The following is a 19,010-nucleotide window of genomic DNA, read 5'->3' as shown; positions in this document are numbered from 1 at the left end:
GTAAGTTATTTATTTATATTTATATCATTTTACTTCATTTTTTCCATTAAAATTTAGAAGTATGTAGTGTTTGATTTCTAACATTAGCAAAATGATCATCAATATGATTTAAGATCTTCCCAAATAAAGCCATTATGTCTCATGTGATAATGAAATACATTTTGCTTAGCCAATAACAGCAGCAACAATAATAGTAATAATAATAATAATAATATTGAAAAACACTTTCCCTAGTAAGTTAGTAAGGAAAGTTTTCTGACCACATCACCTTATGGCATCAAAAATCTTGATGACAAAATTCTACAAACTTCGAAAAGAAAAATATATTTTTCAAATAAAGATTAGAATGTTATTAAATAGGTTATACATGGGTTGGGTCAAGTATACCTAATTACAAATGGGTTGGGCTTGGGTTTAAGTTTTTGACACGAGTATTAAATGGGTTGGGCTCGGGTTTGGTAAATTTTGATAATACCCTTACCTCAACACGACACAAATTAGACCCAACCCGACCCCATAGTCTCTATTTTTTTTACAATTGATCAACAACAACACTTCATTTGTTTAGAAACAAAGCGGATATCTAAAAATATTTATAAGAAGATGGAGAAGCATGTTTAAATCATCCTAATTTTTACCAACTTGACAAAATTCCAATATTATTCGTCTCAAAGATATTTTATATATAACAATGCTAAAAATATGTCACTAGATTTATTTATACTCAATTGAATCACAAATCAGGACAAAACAAACTAGTTCGCAATATGATTTATAATGGGTCTGTCATTCATGAAATTTTTTATTTTAGAAGTAGAAAATCAACATAGTACAAAAGTTAAGAGATTTAGAACTGATAGAGGTATGAAATATCATTTTGTAGGATTTGGTAAATTTTTAGAGTCACTAGAAATTATTCATGGAACTACGACGCCTTATTCTCCAGAGATGAATGGATTTGTTGAACGCAAAAATAGAACTTTTACAGAATTAGTATACTAATTTTGGGGCACATAATAATTTATGAGGAGAAGCACTCTTAAAAGTTTGTTATCTTAATAGAGTACCACACTCAAAAACTAAATTAACTCTTTATGAGCTTTGGAAGGATAGAAAACCCAACATATGTTATTTTAGAGTTTGGAGATACCTAGCTTATGTAAGGTTAACTGATCCTAAAAGACCTAAACTTGGTAGTAGGGTCTCTAAGTGTGTATTTATAGGTTATGCTATTAATAGTAAAATTTGTAGGTTCTTAGACATTTCGAAAAATGTCATTATAGAGTCTATATGTAGAATTTTTTAAAGATAAATTTTTGTTTAAATTTAGAAATAGTGGGTGTTCTCAATCTCCTAGAATTGAAATATCACTATAATCTATAACTATAGAACCTAGTGTTGAAGATTTTAGAAATTTTGGTTTTGAACCTTGAAAGAGTAAAAGGGCTAGGATAACAAAGGATCTTGGGTCAGATTTTCATGTCTCCACTTTAGAAGAAGTTTTGTCATCTCCAGATGTAGATTTCTGCAAAGAAACTATCTCTGATGAGATGGAATCATTGTTGTCCAATAAGACAAGGACGATAGTGGATTTGCCTCCAGATTGTAAACTCATAGGGTGTAAATGAGTTTTAAAGAAAAAACTTAAACCTGGTGTGTCAGTTGACAAATACAAAGCTAGGTTGGTAGCTAAAGGTTTTAGACAAAAAGAAAATATATATTTCTTTGATACTTACTCTCCCGTCTTTAGGATTACATCTATTGGAGTGTTGATTGCTTTTGTAACGATTCATATTTTAGCTATACATCAAATGGATGTTAAGACAACGTTCTTGAATGGAGATCTAGAAGAAGAAATTTATATGAATCAACTAAGGGGTATGAGATATCTATTCAGAAACTTAACTTGTGTAAGCTAATCAAGTCGTTGTATGGTTTAAAACAGGCTCCAAAACGATGGCATGAAAAATTTGATCAAGTAGTTCTTTCAAATGGATTTAGGATCAATGAAAGTAACAAATGTATCTATTTTAGATATGAGAATAACTCTTGCATTTTGATTTGTTTATATGTAGACGATCCTCTAATATTTGATTCTAATTTAGAATTAGTTAAGGAGACAAAGGGGTTATTGTCTCAAAATGTTGATATGAAAGACCTCAGAAAGGTCAATGTTATATTAGGAATCAAAGTAACTAGAACTCCTGATGGTATTTCTCTAGATTAGTCTCATTATATTGAGAAGATTTTGAGGAAATACAATTATTATGATTGTTAATTGATATGTACTCCGTTTGACCCAAGTGTTAGGTTATATCCTAATAAGGATGACAATGTGAACCAACAGGAGTATGCAAGTATTATAAAAAGCCTTAGACATGTTACAACTAGTATTAGACCTGACATAGCTTATGCTATAGGAATATTTTGTAGAAATACTAGAATTCCTTGTATAGAACATTGGAATGTTATAAAGAGAATAATGAAATACTTGAAGAGAACTCTCAATTTAGATATTCATCATCCAAGGTTTTCCACTGATCTTGAGGGATATAGTGATGCTGATTGGAATACCCTTTCAGATGACTCAAAAGCTACTAGTGGATATGTATTTAACATTAGTGGTAGAGTAGTTTCTTGGAAGTCAATGAAACAAACTATCATTGCTCAATCCACAATGGGGTTAGAATTGATAGTATTTTCTATGGCAAGTGAGGAAGCAAGTTGGCTTTGGGTCTACTTTTAGATATCCTTATTTTCTTGAATTAAAATCCATTTTTTCTGTGTAAAGAATTTGGATTCATGTCTAAAGTGCAGTAAACAGAAGAAAATGTAGTTGCTATTGGGCCATTATATCCTGGGGGTGTTGTCATTGTTCTGCTTGCACTTTTGAAATTTTGTAGAGGCTCGAAACGCCTTAAAAAAAAACGACTAAGTCCATGCCTCGATTCAATTCAGCTATCACTGTCTTGCAGGTCAGATAACAATATTACTAAAGTTTTGATAAAAGTCAAAAGGATCAAGACTAGGTAACATCAAATTTTTTTAGTCTCTATTTTTTTACAATTGATCAACAACGACACATCATTTCTTTAAAAACAAAGTGGATATCTAAAAATATTTATAAGAACATGGAGATGTATGTTTAAATCATCCTAATTTTTACAACTCGACAAAATTCCAATATTACTCGTCTCAAAGACATTTTATGTATAACAATCCTAAAATATGCCATCAAATTCATTTATACTCAATTGAATCGCAAACCAGTACGAAACAAACTAGTTCGCAATATGAGTTGTACCGGGTCTATCATTTTTGCATTGCAATAAATTTGTACAAAGTGATTTGCAACCCAATCATTCTTATTCATTGAATTTTGTAATTGGACTTAGTGATTCAAATAGTGAAGATATACTTTACTTTAAACCACAAGATTACGTCTCCTACAACCTTCAAACCTCTAGTACAATCTATTTTTTTTTTTTTGAGGAGAGTGAATGTTTTTTGGATAGAAAATCCTTAAAATACATTGAAGATAATCAACTGAAGATGAAGTTTAATGAGTTAAAAATACTTTACCCTAGAGATTAACAAGTTGGAAGTAGTTTACCATAAAGATTAATGTATGAAAGTTGAAAGATTTTTCGAGAGGGGTTTTTTTTGGCTTGAGGTTGAAGACAAAGGGCATTTAGGTCTGGTAATGTTACTCTCTCATACAAAACCTAGGTATGGTTTCAAAACTTGGTTTGACGTCTCATCTCATTTATGGATGAGAGTTAGTTGTCTCAGATGAGTGAACTCGCCTTGAATGAGTCAAATCGTCTCGAATGAGATAAATCATTTAACTTGATTTATAATTATTATACAAAAATAATTATAATTTTTTATTATAAAATAAGGTAGATTATAAGGTGTTTAACCATAAAATAATATTTTATTTAAATAATAAATATTTAAATTAAAAAAATATTTATATTTAATTAAAATATACAAAATCCCAATTAATTCGGACGAGATTTTCAAAATATCTTCCGAGTCATCTTGTTTGTATCACAAGATTTTGCACATGTGAGATGCATTGTCTATCCATCTCGTTCATGGAACTTTGACAGAGATTTAAAACCATGAAATAGGTAAGACTTTAGAGTAGGGGTGCAAGTTAATTCGGTTCAAATCGAGAATCGAATCAAACCATGTGTTTTGGATTGGTTTTGTTCAGTTTTTATTAAGTATGGTTCGGTTTCCGATTTTAAAAATAAAAAATTGATAGCGTCCCTTCGATTCTTGGTTTAGACTTAATAAAAAACTGAACCAAACTGAAAATCGAATTAATAATTTTTTAAAATATAATATAAGTTTTTTTTTCATTTAAAAAACCCCCGCTACCCTCTCTCTCTCTCTCTCTCTCTCTCTCTCTCTCTCTCTGTTGTTTCTCACAGTTGCGGGCTGTGGGCTGCTGGCTGCACTCAACTCCGGCGGGCGGTCTCTCTCTCTCTCTCTCTCTCGCTCTCTCGCGACTGCGGGCGTGCGGATAGGGCTAGCGGCTGCGAGCTCTCTCAACTCCGACGACTGACAGGTCGCCTCTTCGTCTCTCTCTCTCTCAACCATGGCCCAACCTTCGAGCCAGATCTCTCCTCCTCTGACAGATGAACTCGACATCGTCATTCCAACCATCAGGAACCTCGACTTCTTGGAGCAATGGAGGCCTTTCTTCCAACCGTACCACCTGATCATCGTTCAAGATGGAGATCCAACTAGAACGATCCGAGTCCCTGACGGGTTTGATTACGAGTTGTACAACCGAGACGATGTGAATCGGATCTTAGGACCTAAAGCCAGTTGCATCTCCTTCAAGGATTCGGCTTGTCGCTGCTTCGGATTTTTTATTTCGAAGAAGAAGTATATTTTCACCATCGACGATGATTGCTTCGTGAGTTGACTCTTTAAATAACGAGTTTTAATTTTTTTACTTATTTTGAATCGGTTTAGTTCAATCGAGTCGACCAATTTGAGATTTCTAGCCGTGATTTACGGTTTAGGGTACAAAAGGCAGAATTTTTTCCCCTTCTTCAATTGGCTATCTCCATCTGCAATTGCTAATGAAGGTATTTTCCATTATTTTATTGATTAATTGTGTATTTTTTTCAACCCATGGAACCGAACCGAACCGAACCAAACCGAATTAAGGTCGGTTTGGGTTGGTTTGATCCTAGATCAAATTGGTTCGGTTCTGATTCTTATATAATGGAACAGACCTTGGTCGGTTCGGTTCTGATTTTGCTCTAATCCGAACCAACCCGAACCAAATTGCCAAATAAGTTTTGTTCTTGAAGAAATTACTTAAGGTGATAAGGAAAATGTTGGGCCCAAGTCCGTAGAAAGCATCAACAAGAGGATTGAAATCAAAAATGGGTTCTCCAAGCTTACTAGGTTGGAATAGATTAGTTTGTGATAAAACTTAAGCTTTAGATGGTTGTAATGGGAAATACATATTGGGCTTACACCCATAGCTAAGTTGGTTTAACACATTGCAAATCAACTTTGAGGTCATGGGTTCAAGTCCAGCTTACCCATCAAAAGAAAAAAATGAGACATAAATAATAAGTTTCTTCATCCCATCACAAGTGCTATGAGGAGTAATGCTATTTTTTGTCGTATGGTTGATGGACCCCTTATAGAATAGGAGAAACTACAAAAGCCATGTTTAGATTTTATTCCAATCTTTATATGAACTCTTGCCATTTTAGGTCCACATTAAATGCCTTGAGTTTGATTGCGTCCATTTGGAACAAAAATGATTGGTTGGAGAGGACATTTGACGAGATTTCTAAATTCATTACTCAGTTGAGGGGAGATTGACCCCCTAATCAATGGAATGGTTTTATTACCACCAGTTTGCAGTTGTAGCACCCATAGATTTTTCCAACTTACTAAGTTGTCACCTTTGTTGTCATGAAGATCATAACTTTGATTTATTTTTTATCTTCTTCAATTATAAAGGTAAGGGCTTCTGATTTGAGGATTGGTATTTACACGAGAGGATATTGTATCTGGGCATGTCTAACTTTTTTATTCCTTGTATAGCTTGGCCTTTTTGTAGCTAGCTAGACACTTCACTTCTTTTTCTTCATCTTGAGTAATGGGATTTTTTGGTCCCATTTCTCCTTTTAAATCAAAATTTTATTACCAATAAAAAAGTTTTACTAGAAGCCAAACTAATTGTAATTTAGTGCTAATAGTTTGCATAGTCATAACTGCTTTCAAGATTCTAGAATATGTTGTTAAAAATGGTATTCTAATGGACACTAGTACTAAAGTGATGGGATGTTTATATCTTTTGCCTATATTTGAATATCGCATTTACTGCACGGTATAGACAATAGTTTGACAAATGTAATCCATAGTTATGGGGTTGAAAATTGGACTCCAGGATCTACTTATATTTGAATCTCCCACTCTTTTTTGTTTGCTTGACATGTACATTTGAGTCTAGTTAAATCTACACTTATTCGTACTCTTGGTGCTAGAGTCCCTATGAAAATCATGTGAGACAAATCAACCCATTGAATGAATGTTCATACCATGGAGATCAACCTCACAAGAACAATCCATTTCGATATTTGTAATCTCATGGAAATATATGACTTGAAGATGAAAAATCTAGGTGCTAAAAATTGGTATCCTATTCAATGCATGCCACCTGTTCATGAGGGGACTCACCATCTTAATCATTCGATGTCTGCCATGTGTCCTAGCAAGTAGCTCCCCATGTTTGAATGTTTGGGTGTCATAGTTGTAAGCATAGTCACCAAGTTGGAATATGGGTTTAAAACAGCAAGGGAAAACTTCTGAAAAGGGGAAAGAATCGAGAAAAAAATGATAAATATAAAAAATAAATTGTATAATGATGTTATGAAATATGTAATATATAATACATTATTGAGTATTGACTATATATGTTTCCAATAATGTAATATATAATGTTATGAAAAATGTTTCCAATATATTTTTGAATAGAAAAAAAAAAAAAACACTATTGTGTATTGACTATTGACTATATATGCATATGACATGTTTCCACACATCATTATACATTTTATGATGTTACCTTTTGAGCAAAATAACACACTATTGAAAAAAAAAAATCATAACATTAATACATAATCATCAAATCTTACATTGAACAACATTTATGAACCAAATTACAAACAACCATGAGGCCGCAAAAATTGACCATAGTCCTAAAAGAAATGAGTTTTTTATTTTATAATAATAAAAAATGTGTTTAAACTGTGAATGTATTTAAAATGTAAAAAATGCGGTCTCTTTTATTATTATTTTTTAAATCATAGTTTTTATTATTTTAATTGTTAAAGGTACAAAACACTTTTTAAAAGGAACTTCTAAAACTAAAATGGAGTTTTTTTTTTTTACTTTGGTTGTAAGCATCGCTCTTTTATATAATTTATTGATGTAAGTATACGTGTTTATGGTGTGATGTAATGCAAAGTATATAGAGGCTATAGTAGAGTTAGGGTTACATTATAAATTGCTAGCTATTACTCTCTTTAAGTTAGAGATGGATGGAGCAAGGAGGCTTCACGTATACTATCAGCACTCAGTGGATTTTAGCATCGCCATGGATGTAGTCGTCGGAGTTCTTCACCGGTGACAAACCACTTCACATTTTGGTGTCTCTATTGTTCTTCTTCACACTACCCATCAACCATCTCAGTTGTGGCACACATCTCAAGGCATATATGGTCTCCACAATTTTTTTTTGAAGCTACGGTTTACTAACGTTGGAATGGACTGATTTGCGGGTATGATAGTCAACATGGCGGGACAACCATTTGGCCCCACCAATGGAAGCAGAAAACAGAAATTAATGATTTGGTGTAGATTTAGCCCAACTCTTTAATTTTAGGTTAATAATTTTTTAGTGAAATCCTTGCATTCATTTCCTAGCAATTGCTGACCGTAACGACATAATAATGGAGCAATAACAAGTAAATAAATGGAAAAAGGGCTTTGAACAATCTCATAGTCATCTTCCACCTCTTACTTATCAACAAAAAGAAGAAAAAAACCCATCTTCCACCTCGTCTCATATCATAACCTTGTTATTTTACGATAGGCCTCTTATTATTATTGTTGTTGTTATTTTGATTTTGATTTTTGATTGGTAATTCTCTTTTTAATGAGATAAGTAACTCGGTGATGGTGGGTATTGAACCCAGGTCACCCATAGTAGACTTTTCTTATGTTATTTCAAACCATTATGAAATTTTTGTTATGTAATTTAATTTCAATATCATTCTAGATGCTGATGGGGTCATTGGCTATAGATAGTCTTCTCATTTCTTTTGCTCCTTTCAGGATTGATTTATTTTGCTAGGCCTTTACTGAGATTTGCAACTTCTGAGGAGACTTCTAATAGTGTAAATGAGCAGTATGAAGAGGCATATGATGGAGTAATTACTATGGAAAAGAGTCCCACTGATGAACAAAACGTACCTTATGAAGAAAAGAGTCTCACTGATGAACAGAACGTACCTTATGAAGCAATACCTACAAAAGTACCAAAATCAGAAACTCTCATGGGTGAACAAATGCAGGCCTTTGAATTTCTGGAGAAGCTCAACATAAAGGTTTTGTTCAATCTTTACATTTCACATTCTGTCCTGAAGAGTAACTTGAAATTATACAGCACTAGATCTTTGTGCTTAATATTTACAACTGTCTAGCATATGATTTGTTGTTTTTTTTTTTTTTGATAGATAAACGGAAAGTACATAGGACAAAAAGGGGAAGGTCGAGATGACCAACCCAAGAAAAAGAGAAAACAATACTAGGATCCCGTTATGTTACACACTCTATCCTAATAAACTAGGAAGTCCTCAAAGAACAACCCATTGAACTCTTTATAAATCTTATACCAAAAAAACAGAAGGCTAAGGACAGAAATAAAGAGATCAAGACTCGAATGCGTCTTTCCTTCTAAGATTCTAGAGTTTCTTTCCTTCCAAATACCCCACGTGATCACAAAAGGAGTAAGACTCCAAATCAACTTCTTCTATAAGCGGAAGCCTAACCCTAGTTGAATCCATTCCTTGAAGACACCTCTAACAAATCTCGGGGCACAATTAAATTCTTCGAACAGAGAAAGGAAATGGTCTCATAACTCCTTTCCCATCGAACAATGCACAAACAAATGATTGGTTGACTCCTCATCTGACAAACACAGGCAAGAGTAATTCGAATCACAAAAGCCTCTTCTTCTCATGTTATTAAGCTTTGGGACTCTTTCAAGAACTGCTAACCAAACAAAGAAAGCCACTTTAGAAGGCACCCTTGGGCACCAAACAAACAAAGAAAGCCACTTTCTTTGTGTTTTTAGTTGTGGACTTACATTATGTAACATCATCTTCATCTTCAACCTGAATTAATCACTCCTGACCAGTGCCATCAGTGGTCTTCTTCAGTTATGTTGTGTATGCCCAAACTATCTCAATCTCCACTGTCTTTCCTTTATTTTGTAACTAATTGGAACTAAATTTCCAAACTTGTGAGTTTTAGTCAAAGCTGTCACATTTCTAATAAGATTATGTAGGTGCTTTTGAGATATTCTATGTGTTTTTTTGGAAGTTGAGTGATTCTTCTTCGTTATTATATATATTGCGTTTTGGTGCAATGAATTTTGGACATGTCTACTTGTTCTGTTCAGTGTTTTCAAATAGTATATGCAACCATATGCGATTGCATATGCCAGGTCGCAGTTGCGATTTCGCATATGCCATATGCGATAGCATATGCAACAAATTGAAAAATGCTTAAAAAATCAGAAAAAATTGGAATACACTAAAATAGATATTGATTAAATTAGAAATGTTATCCAAAATTACATAGATACGAAAAAAAAAAACATGAGAATGAAGCATCGATCCAAATATAAAATATCTAATACAAGTCATACACATAGAAATTAAAAATATTCATAGTACAAAATAAGTGAACAACTAATTTTGATGATAACTTGCCATATACTCCACACAATCATCCCTAATCCATTGTAGTATTTCTCCGACGTCACCACCTCCGTTATTGTCGTTAACTTTCGTGGGGTATCAAAGTAGTCTATTTAGTAAATCCCTCTTTTCAAAACAGTCCCTAAATCCTGCTCTAGACATTTCAATAATGAGAAATGTTTAGAATGAGGTTTAAGGACTGTTTTGAAAAGAGAGATTTACTAAAATGACTATTTTGATAATCCGCAAAAGCCAAGGACAAGTTGAACGAAAAGTAAGCGTCAAGGACCATTAAGTAATTTTTCCTAAAATAAAATTTGTAATATAGTTTACATACTTTTTCATATTTCATCATATCGGATCCTTATTGCATCAGGTATGGTTGATTCATTCTTGAAAGTTATATGTGGGGGTGGCGATCTCAACATGACTGGCGATCATAACTTGTAAACGACACGAAATTAGCGGGTTTGGGTCTAACCTAATTGGGTTTGGATCATAATAATGTCAACCCATCTAACACAATTATTAAATTGGGTTTGGGTTCTGGGCGTCAATTTGCTTGACCTGTTTAGACAAGTTTGGTTATTCTGTCATTAACATGTAATTTTAAATATATTAATAATTATTTAAGAATTTTTTAAATTACTCATTTATTTTCTACAATTTCCTAAACTTTCTCATAATACATTTTTTTAAATTAAATTCTATAACATATAAAGTGTTTTAAGATATTTTAAATTACTAAATAGTTAAGCTTTAGTTTGGGAAAGAAAAAAAATATTTTTCTTAATAAGTTATTTATTTATATTTATATCATTTTACTCTATTTTTTTATTGTTAAAATCTAAAGGTATGTAGTGTTTGATTTCTAATATTGGCAAAATGACCATGAATAAAAGTTAAGATCTTCCCAGGTAAGGCCACTATGTCTCATGTGATAATGAAATATATTTTGCTTAACTGCCAACAATAATAGTAATAATAATAATAACAGTGAAAAACACTTTCCCTACTAAGTTTTCTAGCCACATCACCTTATGGCATCAGAAAACATGATGACAAAATTCTACAAACTTTGAAAAAAAAAATTCAAAATTTTTTTTCAAATAAATATTAAAATTTTATTAAATAGGTTATGCATGGGTTGTATACCTATTTACAAATGGGTTGGGCTTGGGTTTGGGTTTGGTAAATTTTCATAGTACCCTTATCTCAACACAACACGAACAACACCCAACTCGATCCATTGCCACCCCTATTTATATGATCAACATGGATTGGATTTCATATCTGATCCGATCCATTGATAGCCCTATAGATACTAGCCTGTTAATGGGTCATTGGACCGAAAAATATGTGCTACAAGGAGTGGTTTGACAGGATCAACACATGAGGCAGGTGTTTGTGATCAATACCCTGTTTCTTTCCTGTTAAAGTTTAACCCATGAGGGACACATGGGGCACAAGATTTAGTTCTCCAACTAGGCTACTAAATACTCCAAAGTGTGTCATTTTTTCAAAAAATAAGGACTTTGGGATCGGAACGAGTCAATCTTTTCCTAACAGGTTCAAATTATAAATAAGAGAGATTTATTCGGTAGACCCAACTATTGCATTTTTATTATCAAGTTTGTTGTTGAGCAAACCCTTGAGTGGCGATTCACATCATAAACTTCAAATTTGTGCGATTATTTTATCACTTTATACACCTTGGAGTGGATTCTTAAGATTTTTCTTCTAAATCCCTCTTATTTTCTTAGGAAAATCAATTTTTGAAAATCGTCTTAAATATTTGACTTTTCTAATTTCATCTTCACACAACCAGTTTGGCCCCCACAAGTGAAATTCTCTAGGTCCGCTCATGCTGATGGGTAACTCAAAAACTCAATTGACGTGTACCTTGTAAGAACCGTAGATTTTTCCCTTCGAGATACATAGTTGTACATCCCCATAACACATGTGCAGTTGGGTATCCCGAGGAGAAAAATCTACGGTTCTTGCACCGACCACGTCAATAAGTTTTTGAGTTACCCTATCAGGTTGAGTTACAAAATCAACACTTTAACTTAAATATCACTTTATCGGTAGTGTCCTGATGATATGACTAGTCAGGTGGTATACTCAATCGACTCTATGACGTGGACAAGTTCAGCAACCATAGATTTGTATGCCTCAAAATACAAGTGGTTTCTTCGGAATACATTTTTTTATGGGAAAATGCAATCATGTATCCAGAGGCATATAGATCTATGATTCCCAAACTTGTAACGTCATGGAGTCATTGAGTATGCTACCTAATGAGTCATATTATCACGACTACAATGCTTTCTCCTGAATTGTAGACCATACCTTAAAGAATTTCGATAATATGACGTAGTTTTTGACTAACGCCCTTTTCTCTCTTTTGCCCATAGTGAAAAAAAAAAAAAAAAGCAAAACACCAAGAAAACTTTGTGGTCTGATCACCTTGTGACATTCAAAAACATGATCCGGTGCATTGGAGTTGTAGAGGACAAAATTATATGAACTTAATTTTTTTTTTTTTTAAATAGATATCTTTCACTGTTGAATTTTATTTTTAAATTTGGGTGCTCATTAACCGTTCATTTTCAACTCCTTAGATAAAACTCAAAAAATAATAATTTTTTAATATTTGTTTTTTGAATATGAATGTTTTCATGAAATCTAAAAGACTGTGTTGTTGGATTGTAAATGTGATAATCAAGTATGCCCAAAGAAACTTTTTAAGATTTGAAATCTAAAAAAATAAATATATCGGCAGCGGGACAAGAGAGAGAATCTCTCTATTGCTGATGTCATTCATGCCACATGTCAAACATTTGTTGGACGTGCACCAAAGCCGTGTCATTTTATTAACACTCAACCGTAAAGTCTATTAAAGAATGTGACGATGGTGTAGTAGTAGTGTCCAACTGCATTCTACTATTTTCCCTCTCAGAGTAGCTAACAATGAAGGACCCATACAGACAGATCTACTGTTCAGGGTAATGAGTAGCGGTGCACAGAAGTATAGTTGTTATTGTCAATATGATACTATCGTTGGATGGCACATTTTGATTAGATGAAATTGGAACGATACTCTCATCTTTACTATTATAATGAAAATGTGGAGTAGAAGTGGTTGGATCCCAAAATTTGGATTCAAAAAATGCCCCACCTTAATATTTAAATTTAGGGAAAATTACTAAATAGTTGCGTGGTTGCTTAACACTGGACATTTAGTAACCTTTTTCTTTCTAAATGGTCCCTCGTACTATCGAATTCAAAAATTTTACTATCAAACTCGATACTTTTTTATTTAGTGTCAAGTTCAAAAAATTTACTGATGAACTCACTACTATTTACTGTTGAGTTCACCACTTTTTGTTTACTGTCAAATTTGATGCTTTTTAATTACTGTCGAGTTCACCACTTATTAAATAAAAAGTAGTGAACTCGACACTGGTAAAATCCACCCATTTTCAATTTTCAAGTTTTCTGGACTAAAATACATGGAAAGATCGACTAAAAACTTGAGATAACGACTTGTTTAAATGATTTCAACCCAAAAGAACCATTCTTGGTAGATTTTCATCCAAAAACTAAGAAAAAAAGTATTTAAAAAAAAAAAACCTTTAAAAATGACTTCTTCTTCAATCTTAAATTCTTTCTGATGGAAAAGAGTCTCTGAAACTCAATTGAGATGTCAAAAATCTAATTTTTGAATGAAAATGATCAGTTTGAATGGTTAGAACATTCAATCGTGAGAAATGTGGAAGATGAGGTTCAAGGATGATTTCAAAAGAAAGAGTTTAAGTAATTTCGGGACTATGTAGAAAGATGATTCCTTAAGTTTTCTACCACTAAAAACTTAAGGACTATGTAGAAAGATGCCCTTCCGTGAGGGTCCCTTAAGTAATTTTCCCTTAAATTTAATATAATCAAAATCATTTGGGTCAAAAACAAAGAAAATTACAATCTCATTGCCTTAAAATCATGTTAGCGTTCAAAATTACAAAATATCCTTTTTATTATGTAATCTTCAAAACCATCCCTCAATTAGTACTTTAAATTACAAATGGACACTTTTGATACATGTGTGTTTGCACATGCCACCTTCTAGTGGTCAGTAATGAGGAAAAAAAAAAAAAGGTCAGTAATGAGAAAAAAAAAAAGAGTGAGTTGAATGGAATGGGAGCAAGACAAAGTGGAAAAGTGTTTAATCCATACGAGAAAGAAACTCTCTCTCTGCTCTCAATTTTAACAAGGATTGGAATCCGTAGACTCGTGAAAAGAAACTTATAAATGAAGACGCAATTCCAACCATTAAAATATGAAATCCAATTGTCCTGACTTATCTAAGGGATAATAAGTAACATGTCCTTAAGATACGTGTTTTGTCTGATTGAATTTTTGTTTTAATGACCAGGATTGCTTGTTTATTACGAATTATTTTTTGATTAATGCTGGAGTGACCTCAGTGGTGCATGTGCAAGTTTGTAGATGAATTTTTGTTTTAACGATCAGGATTGCTTGTTTATTATGAATTAATAGTTTATTAATGCTACAGTGACCTCAGTGGGGGACACCTTGATGTGGTGGCATGCGCATGTCCATAGATGCATTTTTTTCGAGATACACGTAAAACGCATCTACAGATATGCATGCGCCACCACGTCAAGATGGCCCCCATGTGTCCCCCGCTGAGCTCACTCCAGCACGACTTTTTTTTTTTTTTTTTTTTCTGAGTCCATGTATCTTAATCCTTTTAAAATAATTTAAAAGGAATAGTATTTTGTTAAGTTAAGATGTAAGGTAATGATCCTTATTTTTAGTTGTGGCCCTACCTGCCAGCCCATACCTTCAATTAGTAGGTTATGATCCCAATGTCTAAAATTTATTTTATTCACCATTAGTCTTCCATGTAGTGGGATTTGACGAGAATGGGTCCATGAATGAAGGAAAACGTGCCATGTGATGCACACGTACGTTAAACCCACTAACTAATAAAATTGTACGAAAAAAGAAAAAACAATTGTTTGATTAGTGATTTTAGATATGAGCCAAGAATTAAGAGAGTAGTTTCAGCTGCATTACAGAACAAAGTGTTGTTTGAATCTAGGAAGAACAGTTTTGGATTAACTATTTCCTAATCCATCGGGGCCTTTATTCGATAAAATTTGTGAAATTATATTACATATTTTATTTAAATAATATTTGAAATGGTGGTATTATATATAGAGAAATAGTAAACAGAGTCTATTTATACTTGGGTACCAAGCATGGCCTGAATGTATACCGATTGACTCACCAGAGTCGGCTCATAATTCATCCAGTTGATTCGATTCAGTGGACATCTGAGTCCAATCAAGTATTTGTTTTAAAACAATAGCTTTAAAATTGAAACAATGAGCCACTAGTATTATTCTATATATGGTCAACAGTCAACATTAATATGATAGTGACAATATTGTTTTTTATTAAATGGCCAACTCTTGACCTTGAATGAAGAAAAATGTGCCAAGTGATCTAAGCCTAGAATTAAGAGGCAGAGTGCAGGTCACATATTGCTTGAAAAGAATCAACAGAGTGTGAGCTCAACTTAATTGAGATCAAAATATTTTTCTTTTTCAATTGGTTTGGTTTGGTTTGTTCTTCAGTTTGAATCTACATACCAAGAGAATTTGAAAATGGCAGCAGAAGCTTTAGTGAAGTCTGCTATCACCAAATTAAAAGACTTGGCAATTGAAGAAGCTGTCGCAGAATGGCAAATCCAACGAGGAATCAGCAACGACATTAAGTTCATCTGTGATGAACTTTCTACGATGAAGGTATTACTAAGGGATGTAGAGAAGAAAAGAGTAAGAAATGAGTTGGTGAATCAGTGGGTGGCACAAGTGAGAGATGAAGCCTACAAAATTGAAGATGTTGTCGAGGAGTTCCAATCTATGATGGAAAGTTCTCTCATCAAGTCAGGAGAACCGGCTGGCGGTTGTCTAAATATTGAGTTCTGCATTCATTATGTGCTTACTTTCTTCAAGCACATGGGAATTCGTCATCAATTTCATTCTCAAATAGAAATCATCAAGAAAGAGGTTGATGACATCTTTACGAGAAGGATGCGATATGACCTTCCACAAGAAGGAACTAGCCCAGACGATGAAGAAACAAGGGGAGGAGATCATGGTCTGTCTAATCCTTTCGTCGAAGAAGATGATATCGTTGGGATTGATCAAGATGTGAACAAGTTACGGGAGTGGCTGCTAAAAGAAGAAGAGGCTCATCGACGATCAATAGTTTCAGTTGTCGGAATGGGTGGATCCGGAAAGACGACACTCGTCAAGATAGTTTACAAGAGCATATTGGGAGGGGAATTTGACTGTAATGCTTGGGTATCTGTGTCCCAAGATTACCAAGTAAAGGTCTTGCTGAAACGAATTGTTCAAAAATTTCATGAAAGTAGGAAGGAGGAAATTCTTGGTGACATAGAGGTGATGGAATTGGACAAGTTGCGCGAAATAATGTACACCTATTTGCAAGGGAAGAGGTATGTCCTTGTCCTTGATGATATGTGGGATGTTAATGCTTGGGAAGATGTTAAATATGCATTACCACTTCAAAGTGGTGGTAGGGTTATCTTCACAACCCGCATATCGGATGTAGCTTCTCCTATAGGAGAAACTTACTACATTCACCGAGTTGAGCGATTACCCCATGAGTTAGCTTGGAGTCTCTTTTGTAGAAAGGCATTTAAGAGTGGCAATCTTTCAAGGGATTGTCTGGGGCACTTGAAAGAAATTGGAGAGAAATTGGTTAAAAAGTGCGCTGGTTTGCCTCTCGCAGTTGTTGTCATTGGTGGTCTCATGTCAAAAAAAGACTGTAATGTATCAGAATGGAATGACGTACTTGAAAATCTCGATTGGGAACTGAGTAATAATCAAGATCTTGAAAGAGTTAGTCGAGTGTTGTTAACGAGCTATAATTATTTACCTTCTTATCTAAAATATTGCTTCTTATATTGTGGAATGTTTCCAGAAGATTATGAAATCCAGAAGTCAAGATTGATCCGTTTGTGGGTGGCTGAAGGTTTTATAGAAGATCATCCTCGGAAAACACTTGAGGAGGTTGCACATGGGTACTTCATTCAGCTTATTGACAGGAACATGTTACAAGCTCTAGTTAACGATAATTACCAGGTCTAAGAGCTTTTAGAATGCACGACCTCATGCGTGACATTGCCATTCACGTAATTAAGAAGGAAAATTTTGCTGAGATTTTCACAAAGCAAAGCGATTCCAGAATTGTCAAGGGGCAACGTCGCGTAGTAGCAGTTCAGAATAGTTCAGAAAGTATTCCATCAAACACGTTTAGTGTAAAAACCCGCTCTTTTCTAACATTTGATGTTGACAAGTTTTTTCCATCGAGTATGCTTGAAACAATATTCAAGAGCATCAAATGGTTGCGGGTATTAGATTTGTCAGGAACAGAGATTAAGCATTTGCCAAGTAATGTGGTTCACTTGATTCACTTGCGTTATTTAAGTGTGAGGGGAACAGAGGTGAATGAACTTCCGGATTCATTATATGAGCTACAGAACTTGCAAACTTTAGATGCTCGTGATACAAGTGTGGAAAGTTTGCTAATCCATCCACAACTAAGGCATCTTCTCTTTAGTTATTGGCCAAAATTAGTTCATGTGAGATTGTCTTCATTGGGAAGGGGAAGGGGAAGCAACTCAAGTAACTTGCAGACACTATGCAAGGTGGTCCTTGATGAAAGCTTAGTAAGTCAACTTTGTTACTTAACCCAGCTCCGGAAATTAAAGCTCCGTGAAGTCAAAGAAGAATATTGCGTAAGGCTTTGTGATGCCATTGAGAAGATGCAACACCTTCGCTCTTTGTCAATAGACTCATCCAGTGATGAAGACATCCTTGATTTGGAAACCAATATGTCGTCAACACCTCCCTTCCATCTCCATCTTGAAAAATTGGCAATACTTGGGGTTATGAAGGAAGGGCACTTACCGCAGTGGACACGCTCTCTGAAATGCCTACAGAGAATTGCATTATGGAATAACAATTTAATGGAAGACCCGCTTAGCACCTTGGCACAATTGCCCAATTTGGAGGTACTTTTTCTATATCGGGAAAGTTACTTGGGAAGGCAGATTGGTTGGGGTGGCACTAGCAGCAGCAATGTGGGACAACAATCAAGTTTTCCAAAACTGAAATGCTTAGGGTTAGAGAATTTGCATGAGCTGGAGGAATTGAGTGACATAGAGGAGGGGATGATGCCATCGTTGAAAGCACTTTTTATAATAAATTGCCCAAAGTTGAAGAAGCTTCCCCATGGCTTTCAACATCTCAAATCCCTTCATAAACTCCAACTAAAAGAGATGCCGGAAGACTTCATCAAGAGGTTGCGCCGCCACCATCGTCATCATCGTGAAGGAGAAATAGTAGTAGAAGGAGAAGGAGTGGACCATTGGATGATCCAACACATTCCTACTGTTACAGCTAATGATCAACATTCCAAATTTGAAACATTGATCTCTCAAGAAAAATATCAATAGAAATCCAAAATTCGTTGGTGAGTTTCTCAATTTGTAATATTTAATTATCTTAATCATTTATTCATATATCTAAAACTTTCCTTTTTATTTTCCTATATAAATATTAATTTCTATCCTTTAATAGTTTAATTCATGGGGAAAAAATTCCCAAAACAGTAGACCATACATTTTAGAGAGATTTAGCGGGTAACTAACTACATAAAGAGAGGTTCACTTGGAGATGTCAGAACTCAAACTCAAGGGAGTTTTTATAATCAAAATGCAATAGTTAGGTCTACCGGGTAAATCTCTCTTCATTTTATTTCAAAAAAATATTTTTGGAATTGAAACATTTTGGTTAAAGTGAGATGTTCTGTTTTCTAAAACAGTAAAATTTTCCCCGCTTTCACTAAAATGTTTTAATT

General features: G+C 34.0%; 1 protein-coding gene and 1 pseudogene across 1 annotated transcript; both read left to right on the top strand.

The window, feature by feature from the left end:
• Nucleotides 1-4,184: 4,184 nt before the first annotated feature.
• LOC147404973 (disease resistance protein RPM1-like) lies at nucleotides 4,185-18,808 on the top strand. Its single transcript, XM_086441101.1, is given in 4 exon segments — nucleotides 4,185-4,933; nucleotides 8,383-8,654; nucleotides 15,695-17,230; nucleotides 17,233-18,808. Coding segments are annotated over 3 exon segments (3,078 nt in total). The 5' UTR covers nucleotides 4,185-4,933; nucleotides 8,383-8,486; the 3' UTR covers nucleotides 18,607-18,808.
• Nucleotides 4,610-4,942, top strand: LOC147404974 (UDP-arabinopyranose mutase 1 pseudogene; annotated as a pseudogene).
• Nucleotides 18,809-19,010: the final 202 nt, after the last annotated feature.

The sequence above is a fragment of the Akebia trifoliata genome, chromosome 4 (assembly GCF_017979445.1).
Source record: "Akebia trifoliata isolate Shusen 1 chromosome 4, ASM1797944v1, whole genome shotgun sequence".
Taxonomy (NCBI): domain Eukaryota; kingdom Viridiplantae; phylum Streptophyta; class Magnoliopsida; order Ranunculales; family Lardizabalaceae; genus Akebia; species Akebia trifoliata.
Note: the sequence above shows the minus strand (reverse complement) of the source record. Positions and strands in the feature narration are given on the sequence as shown.